The sequence below is a fragment of the Curcuma longa genome, chromosome 3 (genome assembly GCF_044706935.1).
Source record: "Curcuma longa cultivar G26 ecotype Majalengka, Jawa Barat chromosome 3, ITB_CL_G26_1.1, whole genome shotgun sequence".
Lineage (NCBI taxonomy): Eukaryota > Viridiplantae > Streptophyta > Magnoliopsida > Zingiberales > Zingiberaceae > Curcuma > Curcuma longa.
The window spans coordinates 6,340,849-6,359,188 of NC_133863.1; the positions used below are offsets into that span (position 1 = coordinate 6,340,849).

General features: G+C 39.5%; 5 protein-coding genes across 6 annotated transcripts; 3 read left to right on the forward strand and 2 right to left on the reverse strand.

The window, feature by feature from the left end:
* The first annotated feature begins 658 nt into the window (after window positions 1–658).
* Window positions 659–5,472, forward strand: LOC141825187 (protein FAR1-RELATED SEQUENCE 5-like). 2 transcript variants are annotated; one of them, XM_074712573.1, is made up of 3 exons: window positions 659–732; window positions 2,083–2,365; window positions 2,846–5,472. In XM_074712573.1, the coding sequence occupies exons 2-3, from the start codon at window positions 2,120–2,122 to the stop codon at window positions 5,222–5,224; spliced, it is 2,625 nt and encodes an 874-aa protein (XP_074568674.1). In that variant the 5' UTR covers window positions 659–732; window positions 2,083–2,119; the 3' UTR covers window positions 5,225–5,472. The 2 variants fall into 2 exon arrangements, with proteins under 2 accessions (XP_074568674.1, XP_074568675.1); XM_074712574.1 differs by having other exon boundaries at window positions 2,849–5,472.
* Window positions 5,473–6,522: 1,050 nt separating this feature from the next.
* Window positions 6,523–7,279, reverse strand: LOC141825734 (uclacyanin 1-like). Its single transcript, XM_074713120.1, has 2 exons — window positions 7,058–7,279; window positions 6,523–6,980 (listed from the first exon to the last, which is right to left on the reverse strand). Exons 1-2 carry the CDS (start codon window positions 7,221–7,223, stop codon window positions 6,523–6,525), a joined length of 624 nt encoding a protein of 207 aa, XP_074569221.1. The 5' UTR covers window positions 7,224–7,279.
* A 1,956-nt stretch (window positions 7,280–9,235) lies between these two features.
* On the forward strand, window positions 9,236–10,017 carry LOC141822752 (antimicrobial ginkbilobin-2-like protein). Its single transcript, XM_074710083.1, has one exon. The coding sequence runs from the start codon at window positions 9,236–9,238 to the stop codon at window positions 9,989–9,991; it is 756 nt and encodes a 251-aa protein (XP_074566184.1). The 3' UTR covers window positions 9,992–10,017.
* Window positions 10,018–10,877: 860 nt separating this feature from the next.
* LOC141825622 (putative galacturonosyltransferase 12) lies at window positions 10,878–13,549 on the reverse strand. The gene is made up of 6 exons (XM_074713005.1): window positions 13,339–13,549; window positions 12,549–12,598; window positions 12,294–12,449; window positions 11,610–12,200; window positions 11,239–11,541; window positions 10,878–11,159 (listed from the first exon to the last, which is right to left on the reverse strand). The coding sequence occupies exons 1-6, from the start codon at window positions 13,547–13,549 to the stop codon at window positions 10,878–10,880; spliced, it is 1,593 nt and encodes a 530-aa protein (XP_074569106.1).
* A 1,172-nt stretch (window positions 13,550–14,721) lies between these two features.
* LOC141823494 (autophagy-related protein 18g-like) lies at window positions 14,722–18,271 on the forward strand. Its single transcript, XM_074710779.1, has 5 exons — window positions 14,722–15,310; window positions 15,881–16,094; window positions 16,359–16,824; window positions 16,902–17,416; window positions 17,504–18,271. The coding sequence occupies exons 3-5, from the start codon at window positions 16,492–16,494 to the stop codon at window positions 17,658–17,660; spliced, it is 1,005 nt and encodes a 334-aa protein (XP_074566880.1). The 5' UTR covers window positions 14,722–15,310; window positions 15,881–16,094; window positions 16,359–16,491; the 3' UTR covers window positions 17,661–18,271.
* Window positions 18,272–18,340: the final 69 nt, after the last annotated feature.

The following is an 18,340-nucleotide window of genomic DNA, read 5'->3' on the forward strand; positions in this document are numbered from 1 at the left end:
TATTATATTGTACCTAAAGTTATTCTAATTCAATATTTTTATTTTTAAAAATTTGAATAGTTTAAGTACTATAATAATTTTAGTAAAAAATGTTACATGGGATTCATATAATAGATTTTTTTTTTTTTAGTTTACAACTACTAAAAGGTTACCTGAATTATTTATGCTTAAATCATGAATTTGAGTTGATAGATATATACTAAGAAGTTTGCATAGTCATTCTTATTATAATAATATCCATCTTATTATTCTTGGCAGACGTATAAGATATAAAAAATGTAACGATTAATTTAAGGATATTCACCGTAGAAAATTTGTGTAATAAAAACATGAGTTTGATGTTCTTAAAAATTCCGTATGTTCATCGTCGGGATTAAATACCACGGTCCAATGGGCTTGAATAATGGGCCTTCGCTATTGTTGTGGACTGGCGGAATTGGATGCGACTACGCGCCGCGTGGACAATCGGGAGGGGGTCACCAGTCGCGGTCGGACTCAACAGAGACACGCAACACGCTATATCTGGATTTATCTTCTGGTGGTTCCCATCGTCGGTTCATCCCTGCTTCTCGCGAAAGTAAGTCTGTACCCTGTCCGCATTTCACACAGGAAATCCGTCCTCATCAGATCCGGAGAGAGAGAGAGAGAGAGAGAGAGATCTGCCTTCCCCCTTCTCAAGCCCTTCTCCGATCAGCCGCCGCTTCTCCTGCCGGTGACCGGTGTCGATCCTAGGTACATCCTTTTCCCTTCAATCTGATCATCTTCTGGATATCTCCGTGGTTTCTTCTTTCCTGTACCTTTATCTCTTTTCTCCGTGCTAGGGTTCCTGCTCTTGTTTCTCATCTATGCGAATGTTAGGATCGTTTCCGATTGTGGATCTTCTGGAAGTCTTTATTGCTGTTGTTAATGACCGTGCATAAGTGTGAATGTATCTGTATGCACAGATCTGAAAGTTCTTCGAGTATTGGGGTTTACTTTAGAGAAGTGGGCATATGAACTCGCCAATGCTTGAATATGAGATTTCACTTTTCCCCCTTTGAATTTGACGAGCTCAACAAGCAACTTGGTCGAACAACAAAAGAAATTGCATTTAATTTGGCCCTCGCCTTTACCTTATTTCTATGGGAAAGAGGTTTTTTGCTCGTTGTATCTTAAAAATCTTATTGACAGAATTGGTGGTACACTTTTGTCAGGATCGAACCATAGTTGAGTCAAACGGGAACTCCAGTTAAATTTTCCTAACTTTTTTACTTTATTTAATTACTAATAATCAAAAGTTATATTCTTTGGTATTGAATCTTCATAGTAGCTTTGTGGTGATGTGTGCTTCAGATCACACAATCAACTGGTCAGTATTTTAGTAATCATTGAATGGTTTGATACCTAGAGAGAGAACTCGGGAATTGGAAGAGTGGGAGCTGGATTCCTTTGAAGATTTATGTTGTGGAACTTTGAACCACTTGGTGAAAGTGGATCTATGATCAATTTGTCACCTAAATTCTGTATCCCATAACTTGAATTTCATAAAGATTGACAAAATATCCAAACCTTTGTACAGATGAAGGGCAGTTGTGACAGTGAGTCCTGTGTCTTTAACATATCCCCAGATGGCTTAGAGGTTATATTAATCAGGCATGAAGAACAGAAAATTGACACATAAGAATATGCCAAGCAGAGAGAAATTACTCGAGTGCATGGAGAAACTTACGATATTCCATTTTAGCTCTGCCATCAAATGCCCTCAACAAATTCTTTCCTATCAAATACGATTCAAAGTTTTAAACATTTTCTGAAATTTCTGCTATAGGTTATAAGAGTGTTCTCTTCAAAAGCATCTTGAACGTTTTGACCTATATGACTTCACATTATGGAAGGTTTCTGTTATAGTTGATCAAGCATATTCTTGTTCATTGTTTTAGTGTCTCTGATTATTGAAATCATTATCTTTTCTCCTGTTGTCTTTTCCAACCTTATATTATCATTCATCAAATAGTTTTTCATTTCTTATCGCATTTTTAGTCAACAATGATACTGAAATAAATGACATGCTAAATATTGATCTTCTTTGTTGCTTGCATCAAGTTGGAAGTATTGCCTGCAAGAAAGGCTGAGAGAGAAGATGTATGTGTTTGGTGGTTGCAACAGGAAGAGGAAAAAGAGTACTTTTGTTACTCCTACTGTATTGTTTGCTCCTTTGCAGCCTGTCACACCTGCACAAATTGATGGCAGTACATCCACAACGCAATCACTGGTTCAAATGTGGCCAAGCCCTCTTGTCTTATTGTCTTCGACTACAGCGTGGGCTACACAACCACCTGTCATGTCAACATCGGAACATTCCTTTGTTCAAAGGGATGGTGACAAGGTAGTTATCCCTTTTATTATTTTGCCTATCTTGTGTTTACTTTGATGAGATTATGGAGATTTTTTTTTCGCGCACAAACTGCTCCATAGGCATCTGGAAGTTATTGTGACTATGTGATGTTCCAATATGACCAACTATAAAATTTTTCCCTACATAAGTTTTGCTTATAAACTTCATCATAGGCAGTGCTAATATTTTTCATCTGAAAGACAAATTGTTAAATCAAAATGAAATAGTGAACATTGTCTAACTAATAACTCAACCATCCATAGCATCACTTTGACTTAAGAGCGCTTGGATGAATACTACTATTTGCTATACATAGGCAGTGCTAATAAAGATTGCTGACAATGCATTTAGTTGTCAGTTTTATAGAAAAAAATGAATCCTACTATTTCCTACACATTGTCACTTTCAGGAAGCCATCATTCTTTAATCCAAAATTTGATGCACTCTAAATGCAGTTTGTTGTCTGGATAGCAGGACATGGCAAGTACTGATGCTACTAAAATGGGCAATATCATTTCAAAATGGTTACCGCGGGTTGATATGTTGTTTGACAGTGAAAATGACGCATATGAATTCTATAATACTTATGCTGAGAACGAAGGTTTCATAGTGCGTCGATCTAAGTCAACAGTGTCAACAAAAAATATCATCACTAAGAGGACATTTGTCTGCTCAAGAGAGGGGTTTCGAGAGAAGAAAAAAGGAGAGAAAGAGGCTAAGTGTCCACGACCTGTAACAAGAATTGGCTGCCCAGCATGCATGACCATCCGGCTTGCATCAAATGGCAAATATCGCGTCACAGAATTTGTGCCAAACCATAACCATCAACTTGCAACAGTGGCTACATTTGATAAATTGAGAGCTAAGAAGCTGAGACGAAATGCTCGAGTTGCAAGAGCAGATTTAGTAGATGACACTGTGAGACTACCAGAGTTTGAAACTGAAGATGAAGCCTATGAGTTCTACAGTGCATATGCTGGAAGGATGGGCTTCCGTGTTCGTAAAACGAGTGCAACAATTAGTGCAGAAAATCTAATTACTAGAAGGATGTTTGTTTGCTCAAGAGAAGGATTTCGCGAGCAGAAAAAGGGAGAAAAAAGGGTAAAGAAACCAAGAAAAGAATTCAGAACTGGCTGTCCTGCTTGCATGGTCATTAGAATATCACCAACTGGAAAATATCAAGTAACTGAGTTTGTTACATTTCATAACCATCAGCTAGAAGCTTCTTCCTCTGCTGATAGCCTGACATCTCAAACTGCAGAAATTAGTACAGATTTTGTTTCAGTCATTGCCTCTGAATCTGCAGATGATGATGCATCCAAGCAGATCGGGAGTCCTCAAAACTGTAACATGCTTCCACCAGATAATAAAAATTCGTTGCGATCAAAACGAACAAAACCTATTCAAATAGGTGATGCAGGTGCTATCTTGGAGTATCTGCAAAAGAAGCAAGAAGACAGCCCCTCATTCTACTATGCAATACAAGTTGACAAGGAAGAAAATTTGACCAACTTCTTTTGGGCAGATGCGAAGTCTATGATGGAATTCTGTTACTTTGGTGATGTTGTATGCCTTGACACATCCTACAAAGTGCTTGGTTATGGAAGGCCACTTGCATTGTTTTCTGGGGTTAATCATCATAAGCAGACTGTTCTTTTTGGTGCTGCTTTACTTTATGACGAAAGTGTAGAATCTTGGAAGTGGTTGCTTGAGAGTTTCATAACAGCAATGGGTGGAAAGCAGCCAAAGACAATTTTAACTGACCGCTGTCCTGTGATAAGTGAGGCAATAGATGTCGTATTGCCAGCCACAAAACATCGGTTTTGTGTTTGGCATATATACCAAAATGCAGTTGTACAGCTAAGTCAAGTGTTCCATGGTTCACGATCTTTAGGTAGTGAATTCAGCAGATGTCTCTTTGATTGTGAGGATGAAGAAGAGTTTCTAAAAGAATGGGGAACAATGTGTGAAAAGTATGATCTTAAAGACAACAAATGGATGTGCAAGTTATTTGAAGAAAGAGAGAAATGGGCCTTGGTATATGGAAGAGAAGCATTTTATGGTGATATGAAGTCTGTCCAACTGAAGGAAAATATGAGCAATGAGCTAAAGAAAAATTCAGGTAATAAAACAGAACTCCTGGCCTTCTTTGAGCATTATGATAGAATATTATCTGAGAAGAGGTTTGCAGAATTACAAGCTGATGTTAATGCTAGTCAGAGCACTCAAAAGCCACCTTCTATGCGTTTGCTGAGACAAGCTGCAAATGCTTACACTCCTGCTGCTTATAAGATGTTTGAAAGAGAATTTGAATTATACATGGATTGTGTCCTTTTCAGTTGCAATGAAAGTGGGACAATATCTGAATATAAGGTTATGGTCGAGGAGAAATCTAAAGAACATAAAGTTAGATTTGATTCTTTAGATGGATCTGTGAATTGCAGTTGTAAAAAGTTTGAGTTTCTTGGTATACAATGTTGTCATGTTCTAAAAGTGCTAGATACTCGGAACATCAAAGAACTTCCACCACAATACGTATTGAAGAGGTGGAGGAAGGATGCAAAGGCCAGATGTTTAAGTGAAGAGTTTCCATTTTCATTTGATGGAGATCCTCAATCACTACTGGGGAAACATTACAGCTCCCTATGCCGCATTTTCAGTATTCTAGCAGCAGTAGCAGCTAAAAGTTCTGATTCTTTTCTGTTTCTTGATAACCATATAGATGTGCTCAGTAATCAGGTAAACCAAATCCTACAAGCTAGATCCTTGGAGATGCCTGGCATGGTTTCAGTTTCATGCGCTCAACTGCAAAATCCAGTTGAAAGTGTAGTCGCTGAGAGTCTGAGGTAGCAAGGCACCAATTAAGCATTTTTTTAGGATGACCAATCGTTCACAATCCAGGTAGAGCACATCATCTTTCCTCAGTCTTGGTTTACCAAAGTTTTGTTAACGTTGAAGTTTAGGGCCTGAATTATGTGATCTTTGGTCTTTGTTCAACGTTATGAACTTAACTGTCTGTTGATTGTGCAATTATGTTCTTATATACGTGAAATGTATTTATCCATGTCATGCCATTAAGATATTCTGTTTCAGAACAATGGGTTTCTCGCCTGGCTTTGTGATCTTTCTAGGCCACCCATTAAAAAAAAAAAAGTGTTGATGGCATTTGCCGTCCAAATGATGACTGGGAGAGTGGAAATTCAATAGTGGTAAAGGCTGACACATTTGGATATCCACAAGATCACCTGAATTGTATATGGTGTAGTTTGTACAAGGCAATTTGTAAAAGAAAGTTCAAGACAATTACATAACACTATGTAAACAGAGAATATCTATTTTGTTTGTTTTTTAAATGGTTGTGAATCAATTAATGCATTTCATTCTGTGATTAGGTGAATTAATGGCCAGCACGTAAATTGGGCATGAAGTTGGAAGCTTAGACCGACTTGAAAGTGGCTCGCAGGTGCGTTTCATTCGTGGAACGGTTTGTTGGACTCGCATGGAATTATCATTTTTTGCGTTTGGTTTAATTTCCAGGCAATTTTATGGGAACGCGAGTTATTACGGGGAAACCATTATCCCATTTCATGATTTCAATCCTACTATCTTTAATGCAATTAGAATAATTAACAATGTCTTCATAAATACAACAATAATGGTTCAGAACCGATATGAAATAAAATAATTATTTGAAAGGAATACATTTTTTGAGGATAAAATGTAGGAATGTGTATATTAGTGTGGTTCACGGAATATAATAATCGAACCATTTTATTTGTAAAATTGTCACAAATAATCTATGTGGAATAAGCTTTCACAATTGTAAAATAATTTTCCAAGTAAAAATTAATGAGTTTTCCTGATTCCGTCTGTTCAACTTTTCTGGTTATTTGTTCCATGTGGTTCGTTTGATCTTTTAATAGAGCAAGCCAATCGATTGCTAGCTTTGCTGGCTTGGAATTTCTTAGTATATCGAATAAAATAAGGAAAAATGCTGTAAGAATGAAATAAAATAAAGAAGGAACAGAAATCTGTTTTTATTGACAAACAGAAATCACATAGAATAGAATACTTATTTCGATTTACCTCTAAATCAACCAAACGTCAAAGGAATATAGTCGAATAGATTTATCATAGAAATGAAGCAATTACAGAGCCCAAGCCAACAGAAACGCCACCACTACGCCCACCACCGTAAACATCCTCAGGCCAGGCCCATGCGCCGCAGATTGGTGGTGTGGCGGAGCTGACGGAGCCACAAGGTCTAAACCCAAGTCTCCGACTGGTGGTTCTGGAAACGACGTCGTGCTTGGTTCTCCGCCGAGCAACGGAGGAGCAAAAGGCGCTTGAGATGTGGCCGGAGACGGTGGCGCTGCAGCAGCAGGCGGAGTCAATGCCGCAGCAGCGGAGACAACGTCGATTTCAAGCTTCATCCCGCCGCTGCAGTGGCCGGTGATCCCACAGATGAAGAATCGCTTTCCGAGAGCTGAAAGCTTGACGACGCTGTTACCGTCTGTATATGACTCGATCGCATTACTCGCGCTGCACGAATCGTATCCAGCTTTCGTCACCTCTGCGACGTCGTGGAATGGCGCATACTTGAAAACTGCCAAAAAATTGAGTTACACTTCAAATTAGACAATATCAGATGCACAATCTGTATTTTTCAAAAGTAATTAGTACCTAAAGAATCGCCAGGCACAAATGTCTGCGTCGACGCCCATGTCTGCAAATCCGTGCTCAAGTCCCAGCCGCCATTAGGACCTCCGACATTATACGTTGCACAGCTGGCTGCTTGAACGAGCACAGCCATTGTCATCATACTGAAAGCAACTTTGCAAGGCGCCATCCTTGATCTCTCCTGCGAAGGTTAAGAGGGGGTGGGTCGCTCTCTCAAAGAGATCAAATGAGCAGATGAGAGATGGTTCGGCTTCAAGCTGCAGAAAGCCTGGAAGTAACGTGGGGGTGTATAAATAAACGTCTTCAATTTATTCAATCAAGTGGCTTAGGTGAAAGATATTTGGATTTGGTAGATCGATCTTTCAAATTAAGTCAAGTCTCGAGGAATACAAATTAAGCAGTTTATATATGTTGACTATAACTTGCACCTTCAAAAACTAGATTTTATGATTTTGCCAGGATACAGTCCATGTGGCACCCAGTAGTAGAGTAGTTTGGATTGGATAAATAAATCTAAAAGGGGAGTGATTGCATGTGAAGTTGGTATTAACGATGCTCTAACAACAACAACCACACTGCACTTACGATATAAACGAAGTGATCATGGGTGGCAAGATGCTTGGTAGCGACAACTGACGACTGTTCTTAAAATTCTTAAAATCTAATGCTAAACCTCATAAATATTCTTCAAGTCAACAAATTGTTGATTTTCCAATTTGTGTCATGTGCCACTTTTTTTTTCTTAGAGATCAGATGAGTGGTAACAATTAGAACAGAGAAAGGCGTTATATAGAATGAATAAAATTCTGAGCCAGTATAAAGACCATGATATAGTGACAAACCCCATTCCTCCACTTGATTCCTTCAATGAAGGATCTAACTAATACATATTGTATGAACAGACAAATGCATGAAACAAATCCACAAAAATGAGCATTCTTCGACTTGCTTCCTTCAAATATCTAACTAAAACATCATGCTTGAATAGACAAAGGCATGGAACAAATCCACAAAAATGAGATAAATTGCAAATGCAACTTGTCTCCAAAGCTAGAATTTTTGGACCATGATACCTATCAATCATAATATAATAATTAATAAACACTAGCTAGCTATCCTCACTTCACATTATGGATATATAGTTTACACCATTTGTAGCTTTTATTTAGTATTTTCCAAGTGCAAATAGATAAAACATTAGGAAGTTAATTTAATCTTCTTGTTACGTTGCTACCTTGTTCAACGAGGGTTGGAAGTAATTATGGGGACAAAGAGCTTAGATAAGGTGCTGTTCCTGCAAAACTTTTAAAATGAAGATGGTAAGAATATGTTCATAAATATCAAAGCGAGAACAAAAAAATAGATTAGGCATATATTTTAAACAATGAGATGTCTTTTAGTGAATAAGCTGACTTCTTCATAGGAAATTAGATGCTTGACCATTCAAGCACATTGAAGTCAAATTTCAGTGTAAAATCTACTAGACCGATAGCTTAAAATGTCAATTAAAACATAACATGCCATGCTTATTGTTGACATATACAAGTGATAAAGTTAGTTAGCTTTTAACTAGATTAATTTTGATTAGTGCATACACAAATATTCAAGACCATCGACTGACTAATGACAAATTGAGCCTTAAATTCACACTTTGTAGGTCGTCAATATACTACTTGCTACAAAATTACTCACTGAGTACAACTGCATCGTTTGAGTACGTAGTTTCAGAAACTACTAATTACATTTACGACTGATGACATCTAGCTACGAGGAAAAAACTTTGTGATTGTTTAGAAGAAAGTGGCACGATTCATTAATATCTTGGCCCTTTCTCTTTAATTTCACCATGCTGGGAGGATAAACGCTCGACTGCATGCGATATTTTCTCATGGTCAGGTCAAATAAGAGCGACTCTGGATTGGACTTTTTGCCCTCCCAGAGCTAGCTAATGAATGAATCAAACGTGTCACTTGGGGCATAATAATTATGTCCTTAATTATTTAAACTGTCCATTGTTCTACTTCTTGTATTTGACATAGGCTCGTTGACTTTTCCATTCAAGAATTACAGGCTTGACCATCCCAAACCAATGAACCATCAAACTACTCAGTCGCGATGCAGACGAACTCATATAAGAACCTGTTCGCTCTGCTCTCGCCTAACTCATTCCCCTTTCACAGTATGCATTCCCCTGCTTCTTCTACTCTTTACCTCCTCTGCTCTGCTCTCCTCTTCCACGCGTTTCTGACCACTGCCATCGATCCTCTCCACGCTAAGTGCTCCATCTCCAAAAACTACACGTCTAACGACGCCTTCGGTAACAACTTGCCTCGTATGATGTCCCTGCTCGCGATAAAATCCGCACCGATCGGCTTCGCGCTCGGCTCCCTCGGGCACGGCGACGGCCGAGTGAACGGCCTCGCGCTGTGCCGCGGCGACGTCCGGAGCTCAGCATGCACCTCGTGCATCCTGACAGCCGGCGCCCGCATCCGCAACCTCTGCCCGCGCAACAAGGAGGCCGTCGTCTGGTACGACGAGTGCATGCTGCGGTACTCCGACGCCGAATTCTTCGGCGACGCCGACTACGACCAAAGCTTCTTCCCCTTGTTCGACCCTCGTAACACTTTCAACGCGCGGAACGTTTCAGACTCGAAGGTGTTCGACGGAAAGGCGGCGCTCTTGTTGGAACGGCTGAAGAACAAGGCTTACATCTCCCCGTTGATGTTCGCGAAGCAAGAGTTGGAGATAGGAGAGTCGATGAATTTGTACGGATTAGCTCAGTGCACGAAAGATATATCTGGCGGTGACTGCAAGAAGTGTCTGGAGGCTGCCATTAACAAGCTTCGCAGATGCTGCAGGGGTCAACGAGGGGCGAGGGTAGTAGGTGGCAGCTGCAACATGCGATACGAGTTGTACCCTTTCTTAGATGATGCCTAGGAACGACGTTGGCTTCTTGGGTGTTCTGTGGAATCATTACTTGACTATAATCTTTCACAATAGTTCCAGGTCTTGTCTTCCTGTAATCATGTTTTGTGCTTGGAAATGGATTTTATTGCTAATTTTTTAAGCATTAGTGTAGCTTCTTCGCGGTTTGTTCTTGCTGAATATTTTTGTTATAGCCGCCTAATCAATTAATATTATACTTTAGTTGAACTATATGATGGACCAAGTTGCCAAGTTGGCACCTTACCAGGCTTATCAAATGACCAGTCATATTATTTATTAGCCATTGACTCGCATAATTAATGGCCTAAAAGCACCTCCAAATCTTAGTCAACAAATAACTATATATGTGAAATGATTACTGAATTAAAATTATATATTAAAAATATTTGTGAAATATTTTATATTTATAAACTAAAAGTATTTTTATAAATATTAATTCCAGTTTTAGTCAAAGCAGGTTTGCTTCACGAACACGATCACGAGATGACTTTCCACTGCTCGTTAATTAATAAAGTATTACAAAGTCAAGTCAAGGCCAGCCTTGCAAAGGAAGAATGAATGAGCAGAGTTCGTGATTATAGTTTGCTCTTCGTTTAATTTTAAGCCCCATATTTTGATCGATTGAGTTGGGGCCTTATGTTCTATGATATCGTCATATTTTGTCTTGTATGTTATGCATTGGTTTTATTCTTTTTCCTTTTAAAAACGAACTTCTTTTTCCTTTTATTCATATATTGTTTTCGTTTGGTAATTATACATGCTAATGAAACTGCTATATTTGTTTCCATCCAGTTAATTGTGTTCACACAATAAGCATACTCGAAATCAACAGAAAATTAGTTTCTTTTTGCATTGCCCTTTTCCAACATGCATTCTGTTACTCTCTAATGTTGCAGCCTCTGATAAATCTGTCCGAGAAATCAAGGTACTTGGTCCACAGTGTCCTCATCTGTGGAAATGCAATGTCCAGCCAAGGCTTGGCTCTGCCATTGAAATGGACCACAGCTGCTTTCTGTGCTTCTGCTACGGTGGTGTTTCCTTGGTAGCCCAGACCCAACATGTGCCAGTAAGGATCAATGCCATGAACATGACCATGGAAGGCTATTAGCCCTGGAGGCAGAGTCCCTAATTGCCACAGGCTCAAATCTGATTCCAGATTCTGAAAATCGAAGAATGAACAAAATAATATATCAAATATAATTGGAGGAGAAAGTACTGCTGCTTTAATTGAATGAAACCTTTTGCAGCCAATGGTAGTAAGTAAGACTGATGTTAGTCTTCCTCCACGCGTCCAGATCAAACATATTCATGCCATAAGCCCAAGCACACTCGTCGGCTTCAAAGTTTGCAGATATCAGGGGATGAGAAAAGTTCAAGTAGTTCTTCAATCTCTTCGACATGACGAATTTATCCGCGCCTCTGCATGTCTCCACTGCTCCATTTACTTTGCCTTGTAGGTCAATGTCCCATAAGGGTGAAAGATCAGCTTGGACAACAATGTCATCGTCAAGAAAGACCACCTTATTGAGGCTCGGAAACAGCTGCATGGTATAATTAAGGCTGAAATGTATGCAAAATCGAAATGCTATTGAAGATATTGAGGACTCACCTCAGGTAAATGGATCCTGATATGGTTCATGACAGAGTGATACTTGGGGCTCAGAGCCTGCAGCTTGGCCGCCACAGCCACTGGCTTCTCGCTGACGTTGGCGACGATGGCCGAGGAGCCTCCCCGGAACTGCGACCGCGCGGCCCGGTCCTTCTCCATGGCCTCCATCACCGGCACCCGTCCCCGCGCGAACCAGTCAAAATGGCGCAGCGCCTTCACCTCCACCACGGCGGGCGCCAACGGGTGGAGCGCGAACCACGCCTGCATCGGCGCGTACGTCTTGCAGTCGGTGATGACGTGCAGCACCACCGAGGCCGGGCTAAGGGCGTTGGCCACGAGAGAGGCGGACACTACTGCGGCAGCGAGGACATTGTCGGAGGCGAGGACGAAGTGGTAGAGCGATGGGTCCACCAGCGCGGGTACCAGCTCCGGCGCCGGAAGCTGCAGACGGGCGGCGGCGTTGGTGGAGTGCTCTTGCGCCAGGCGCAGGGCGAGGCAGTAGAGTGGCTTGGGGATGCTGCTTGATGCCACGTGGCGGTACAGGTACTCCTGTATCTTCGCCACCCTGGTCCGCTGCTCCATCACCAACACCTGAAAAGTCAATGATCCTCGGTCAACCGTCAATTCTTTAAAAAAAAAAAGTCAAATCTCATATCCCTGCTAGCAAATTGCAATATTACGCACCATCTCTTTGAGTCTCAAGGCGAATGCTTTGGCATCTGATCTATTCCTCTTCATCTCCGTAACGAAATCCTGCAAAGTCTGAGGGACATCCGAGCCAGGCTTTGGTGGCCTGATCTCTGCTTCTTCCAACACTTCATACATCTCCTCTGGAACTCTCTGTTTTTTTTCTCCAAAAAAAAAACAAAAACATTACATAAATTTAACTATTATACCAAATCATCTATGCAGTCAAAATCAAAGTATTGAAGAGCTTACCACCGACTCCAGTCTCCACATTCTTGGAGCCAACCTCTTGCCCATGCATCCTATCATAGTCAAGAAGCAGAGATCACAAATTAAAGCAGTTTATGGACTTGACACTGTTTGTATTTGACTAATTATCATTATAATAGATTAGTGCAATGTTGTCGTGCATGCATTTTGGGGCACATCTGTTTGGGATCGCAATAATTTCCAGTTAGGATCCTGAAGCAAAGTTTGATTAAGCATGATGGTATATCTTTTTGGATTGAGTGACGAATTTTAAGGATGAGGAGTTCTCTTCTTTTAGATTTGATCCTATGGGTTTTGGCACAAGACAGGCCAACTAACTTCTACAGTAACTAAATCATCTCAATTTGAGTAGGGTGGTGTAATATCTTTATGTCACTATTTCTGAGAGTTGCCTTTGCGTAGGACTTAATTAAACTTTAAGAGTACCATAGATGAGCAGTGAGATTTATTAGTTTATCCATGGCTCTAAAGACAAACATTATAATTCTAGTTGTACAAAAAAACTAATGCGTTCGTCTCTTTCAGGGTCTGGTTAATCTATTACGGTTCAACAACCTCTTGCATCTCTATCTTTGCACATTGGCAGAGTGAGAGGTAAACATAAATGTAATAGTGACTAACTAATACAAGTAATACCTCATCTTGGGAAAATCATACAACCAAATGTCTGACCACATCTCTTTGCAACTATTTAGATCTCTTCTGAGTTAACGATAGGAAATGATAGAAAAAGGTTAGGATCTGCAAGAACAGAGTTGCATGCATGCATTACCTAAAGAAGAACACTTGGTGTCTCCTTCAATCGAGTCCATTGCGGTCAAAACAAAAATGAACCTGAACATGAAGGTCATGAAGAGCAGGGAATAGAAGACCATCTTATACGAAAGCCTCCTCGACGCAACCTTCCATTTGATGAGCTCCCTCCCTCCCTTCCCCGGTAACACTGTCACCTGTCTCATGCTCGACGATATGTGGAACTGCATGGTAATGAGCACCAAGGAATCCAATCCCCTCACAAACCAAAAACAAACTTCCTCCTAGCTACGATCAGTTCTTTGCATCACGGAGAATGTAAAAGGAGGGCAGTTCTGTTGCCAAGGTTGCTTTCCACCACCTACCATTTCTTAGCATTTGGATTGATGTTTTCAGACAAAGCATGAGCATTTGGAGGGAAGTTGTTCGAGAAAGGGGCTGAGGTTCAACAGCCATAAATAGCAGTTTCTGAGACTATTCATACTTAAAACTAAACAATTATTATTATTTTTTCAACTAGTTAATCAGACCTTCCGGCTTGCAGTCTCTTATCTTGAGTTTGAAGCATTGAAAGCTTGAGATCGTAATAAATCAAGAACGGATGAGAAGCTGCTGTCTGAGCTTTGATAATCTTTTGTGTCATTCAGGGTTCCTTTACCTACAAATAAAGGAGGGTGAGTTAACTAGCCAAACCAGGTCCCTTCAATGGACGGGGATGGGGACTGTCCAACCATGCAGCTCTAGTTTATTTTTTCCTTCTCTCAACAACTCCACTCTTTTTTTTTTCTTTGGTCATCATGCCGTATCTCTTACAAATGAGATGCAACTCCACTTCTCTTTGATTTGTGGAAATTCTACACATTTGTTAGAAGGATGATGAACCCTATTGTTATTATCTTTGGCTTCATGAATTATAGATCACTAGCATTAATTTCTCACAAAGAGAAAATGAGTGTTCAAATTTACTCACAATAAGGCAAACATACAATCATGAAGCTATTGTGACACATCAAGTCAAATATGTAATTGCTTATGAAGGTCAACATTAGTTATTCTTCTAATAATTGATAATCAAGTGATATGATGACTTGAATTAGGGTTGCTAATGCAATAGTAAAACTTTACCTATTTTACATATTCTGTATTTGATTAATTGATAGATCTAGTTCATCTAATTGAAAACCAGATTATTGGGGAGAATCAATGAAAGAATCCTATTCGATGACAATTTCGTACATTATCATAATTTTTTATTTACTATTATTAACGCCAATAATAGCAATTACAGGTATAATAATTGCTAGATTTATTAGGTTTTAGCAACAAAAAATTAGAGAGAGAGGGAGAGAGGGTTCAGGTCTGAGGGAGGGAAGCGAGAGAGAGTATAATGACAGTTCTTATCTGATTGCCGGCAATTGTACAGATTTCTTCTCCGTTTTATTCTTCTCTACCAGAGCAAAAATAGATAAGTTCAGAAAAAGGTCCGGGTAGATCCTAAAAACCCCCATGTTGTTTAGCAATCGAACCCACAGGTGCATATTTCTTCATAGAGGAATCGTATTTCTGACGGAAAGAAATGATTTTGATCTGCTTGCATCGAGCTCTTAGAGTTGTGTCTTCCGTCTCCGAGCATGGGGAGATTGGGCAGCTAAGAGTTTCTTCTAGCCAAAGAAAAGTCCTGAGAAACAGCCGTCGATTCAGGATAAACAAGAAATTGCTTCTTTGACGAACCAAAGTCCTTGATCTCGTCTATTTTAAGTTTTCTCGTTGGATTTTGGGGTTGGGGCATGAGGAACGATGTGGACGGGCATCGTGACGACGCTGCCCCAAGGAACCGTAGCGGCAGCGGGTTCTTCTCGATCTGCTCGCTGTCCAACCACTCGAGGATTGTGTCTTCCGGCGCATCCAACGTCGCATCTAGTGTGCGTTCTGCAGCGGCATCCTTAGTTTCCTCCGTGTCCGATCGCCATGATGATTCAGGCCGAGATCAGGTACACTTTTTAGGCTTCTACTTCTAATTCTAAAAATAATGAGCTTTTATTTTCTGTTGATACCGATTAAAAATTTTGGCTTTTTTGGTTTTGCACAACGACATTGATTTAATCAATTACGTGCTAAAGACAAGTGATTTCCATCGCATGTTTTTTCTTGAAACAGAAATACCATTCTCATGTAGCTTTAACTTTTAGTCATATACAAGGCAACCGACCTTCACACATGGATGCACACCTATTTCTTATTTTATTATATATACATAATGAAGAGAATAATCCAATGCACAATTACAGATTCTTTCGATTAAGCATGAGTGCTTTGCCTATTGTTAAACCTAGATCATAAGATGTTTAGTGCATTAGACATTCATCACTTTGGCAGGATTACTTGAGATAACAATGAAACTTGCCATTGGATCATAAGACTTGAAACTACTAGAGTATCAAACTCAAGTGCACGAATAAAGCACTATTGATGACTTTGGGAAAATATTATGATTCATATTGAGAATTTAAATCTGCATTCAAATCATTATCATGAATATCTAATGCATTTTTTCTTCCTAGGGCATCTAATACATGGACTGCCAATCTACTAGTGAGACAACAATATCCGTCGAACTATGCTCTTATAAAAAGAATATCTGACAAATGCACCAAATACAAAAAGTCAAGTCTCTACCACGTAATGAAAGGAAGTCATCAGATGTTTGATGCTATTTCTTCTTTGTCAATGTTCATTAGTTATTCTTGATTTGAACAATTTGAGAATAAAAAAAATGTAAGTGTGACATCTATTATATATATGGTAGGATATCTGTATTTGAAAACTAAGATATCTCTTCACCATTATTTTAACTTAAGTTGTGCTTTTTAATCACTATATTGAATACTGCTGTGTGAATTGGTTAACATTAAAGTATTATTCAAGAATTTGCGTTTGCCACTTTTATGTTTGACATTTCATGCAATGCTAGTTCTTTACTATTATAATTGATTTTCTAGAATATAGTTCATTCTCATTATACTTTATGTTTGTTTAAAGGTGCAATGGGCTGGATTTGACAAGTAGGAATTTGAAGATTTTTCTCCGCAAGTTCTTTTGTTAGGTTACAGATCTGGCTTCCAGGTTTGGGAAGTTCACCAATCAGATGATGCGAGGCAGATAGCATCAAGACATGATCAACCTGTTTCCTTCCTTCATAAAAAAAAAAAAAAAAAAATTGAATCCATCAATGAAGAAAGAAGATAAGTTTGCAGAAGTTCGTCCGTTTCTGATCGTCTCTGGGGAGGCCTTGGTTAGTTTGAATGGCGACAATCTTGATGGGGATGGTTCTTATTTTAATGAATTGACAACCAATCAGGACATGGGAACCAACACTCTATCACTGGCTTACCTCCGATTTTATTCTTTGAGGACCCATGATTATGTCCATGTTCAGAAGTTCAGGACAGCTATTATCTCTGTCAGATGCAATTCTCAAGTAATTGTGGCTTGTCAAGCTACTCAGGTTGGTATTACTTTCTATTAATATCTTTCACATGGATCAGCACTAGACATAATTAAGAGTAGAAACTTATTATACAGATAAATTGTTTCAATGCTGCAACTTGGGTGAGGAGTTATACAATTCTTGCTTACCCAATTGGTGCAGCCTGTCCTAGTCCTAGTGGTTTAGGTTATGGACCATTGGCAATTGGTACAAGGTGGCTGGCCTGTAGTGGTAAACTTGTTGCAGCTTCGAATACTGGCTGTGTTAGTCCTCAGAATATGAGTCCAGCTAAAAGTATGTCATTGCCACATGCAAACGGTGGTCTGGTATTAAACTTTGCAAAGGAATCAAGCAAGCAGCTTACTGCTGGTTTAGTGGCACTTGGAGACATGGGATATAAGAAGCTCTCTAAATATTACTATGAACTTCTGTCTGATAACGGTGGTCTTGGAAGACATGGAAATTCAAGCTTAAAAGACAATGGTACCACGAATGAACAATATCAAAGCTTCAGAACATTTTTGGTATGCTTGCAGAACCTTCAGAAGGATTCAATGCTAAAGGCTCTTATATTCATCTTTATAGGTTGCAGCGTGGCATTACCAATGCAGTAATTACTCTTGTAGATACTTTCCATGTCTATTTATCTTACCTTGTGCGTCTAATTAAAATATTTGGTTTGTGTTCCCTGTATCAGGTTATATATCAATTTTAGTGATGACAGTAAATGGATTGTGATAAGCGCTTCAAGAGGAACCAGTCACTTGTTTGCACTTCTTTTGAAGAAGCTACAGAACTTCAATCAAGGGAATTACATTTGCAAACAACTTGCATGGATCAGATTCCCTGACTAATGCACTTTGGAAATTCACTTCATTCCTCATCTTCTCCAAAGCATATGCACTTGAGCCTTTTTTCATCTGTTACCCCGGTACATTAACTGCTGCAAGTAGAATAAGTGGTGCTGTAGCAGCTGCTACTGGCAAAGTCAGTCCATCTTATGGTGTCTGCTTCAGCTTTCCACAATTGCAATGGTTCTCAGATTCATGCCGAAAGCAGCTCATTGATGTCAACATATTATTTGCTATTATCCTCTCCTGCTGGATCTGTTATTCAGTATGTGTTGCGGCAATGAAATGATGAAGATTATGGCACTAATGTGTGCCTTAGGTATTTCTTATCAGTCAATACATGAAGCCAATTCAAGGTTAGATGTTGAGGCACTTCAGAAATGGGATGTCTTTCATAAACGAAACAGAAGAGACGGGTGATAATGTGGGCATATATGGTGACCATGCAAACAACTGTAGTACAAATCATTTTCAGATGGAAATAAAAGAAGGGAACTAACATTCCTTCTGCTGATACCAGTGTAGACAAGTAGGTAAAGCTTAGCAGAGAAAATCTGCACAGGTACTTGTCAGACGTTGAGTTGCATGAAGCTAACACTCCACTATGGACAAAGACTGAGGTACTTGTGTCCTCTGGTTTTAAACTTAATGAACTGGCTTCATATCATAATTGTTATCTCAAG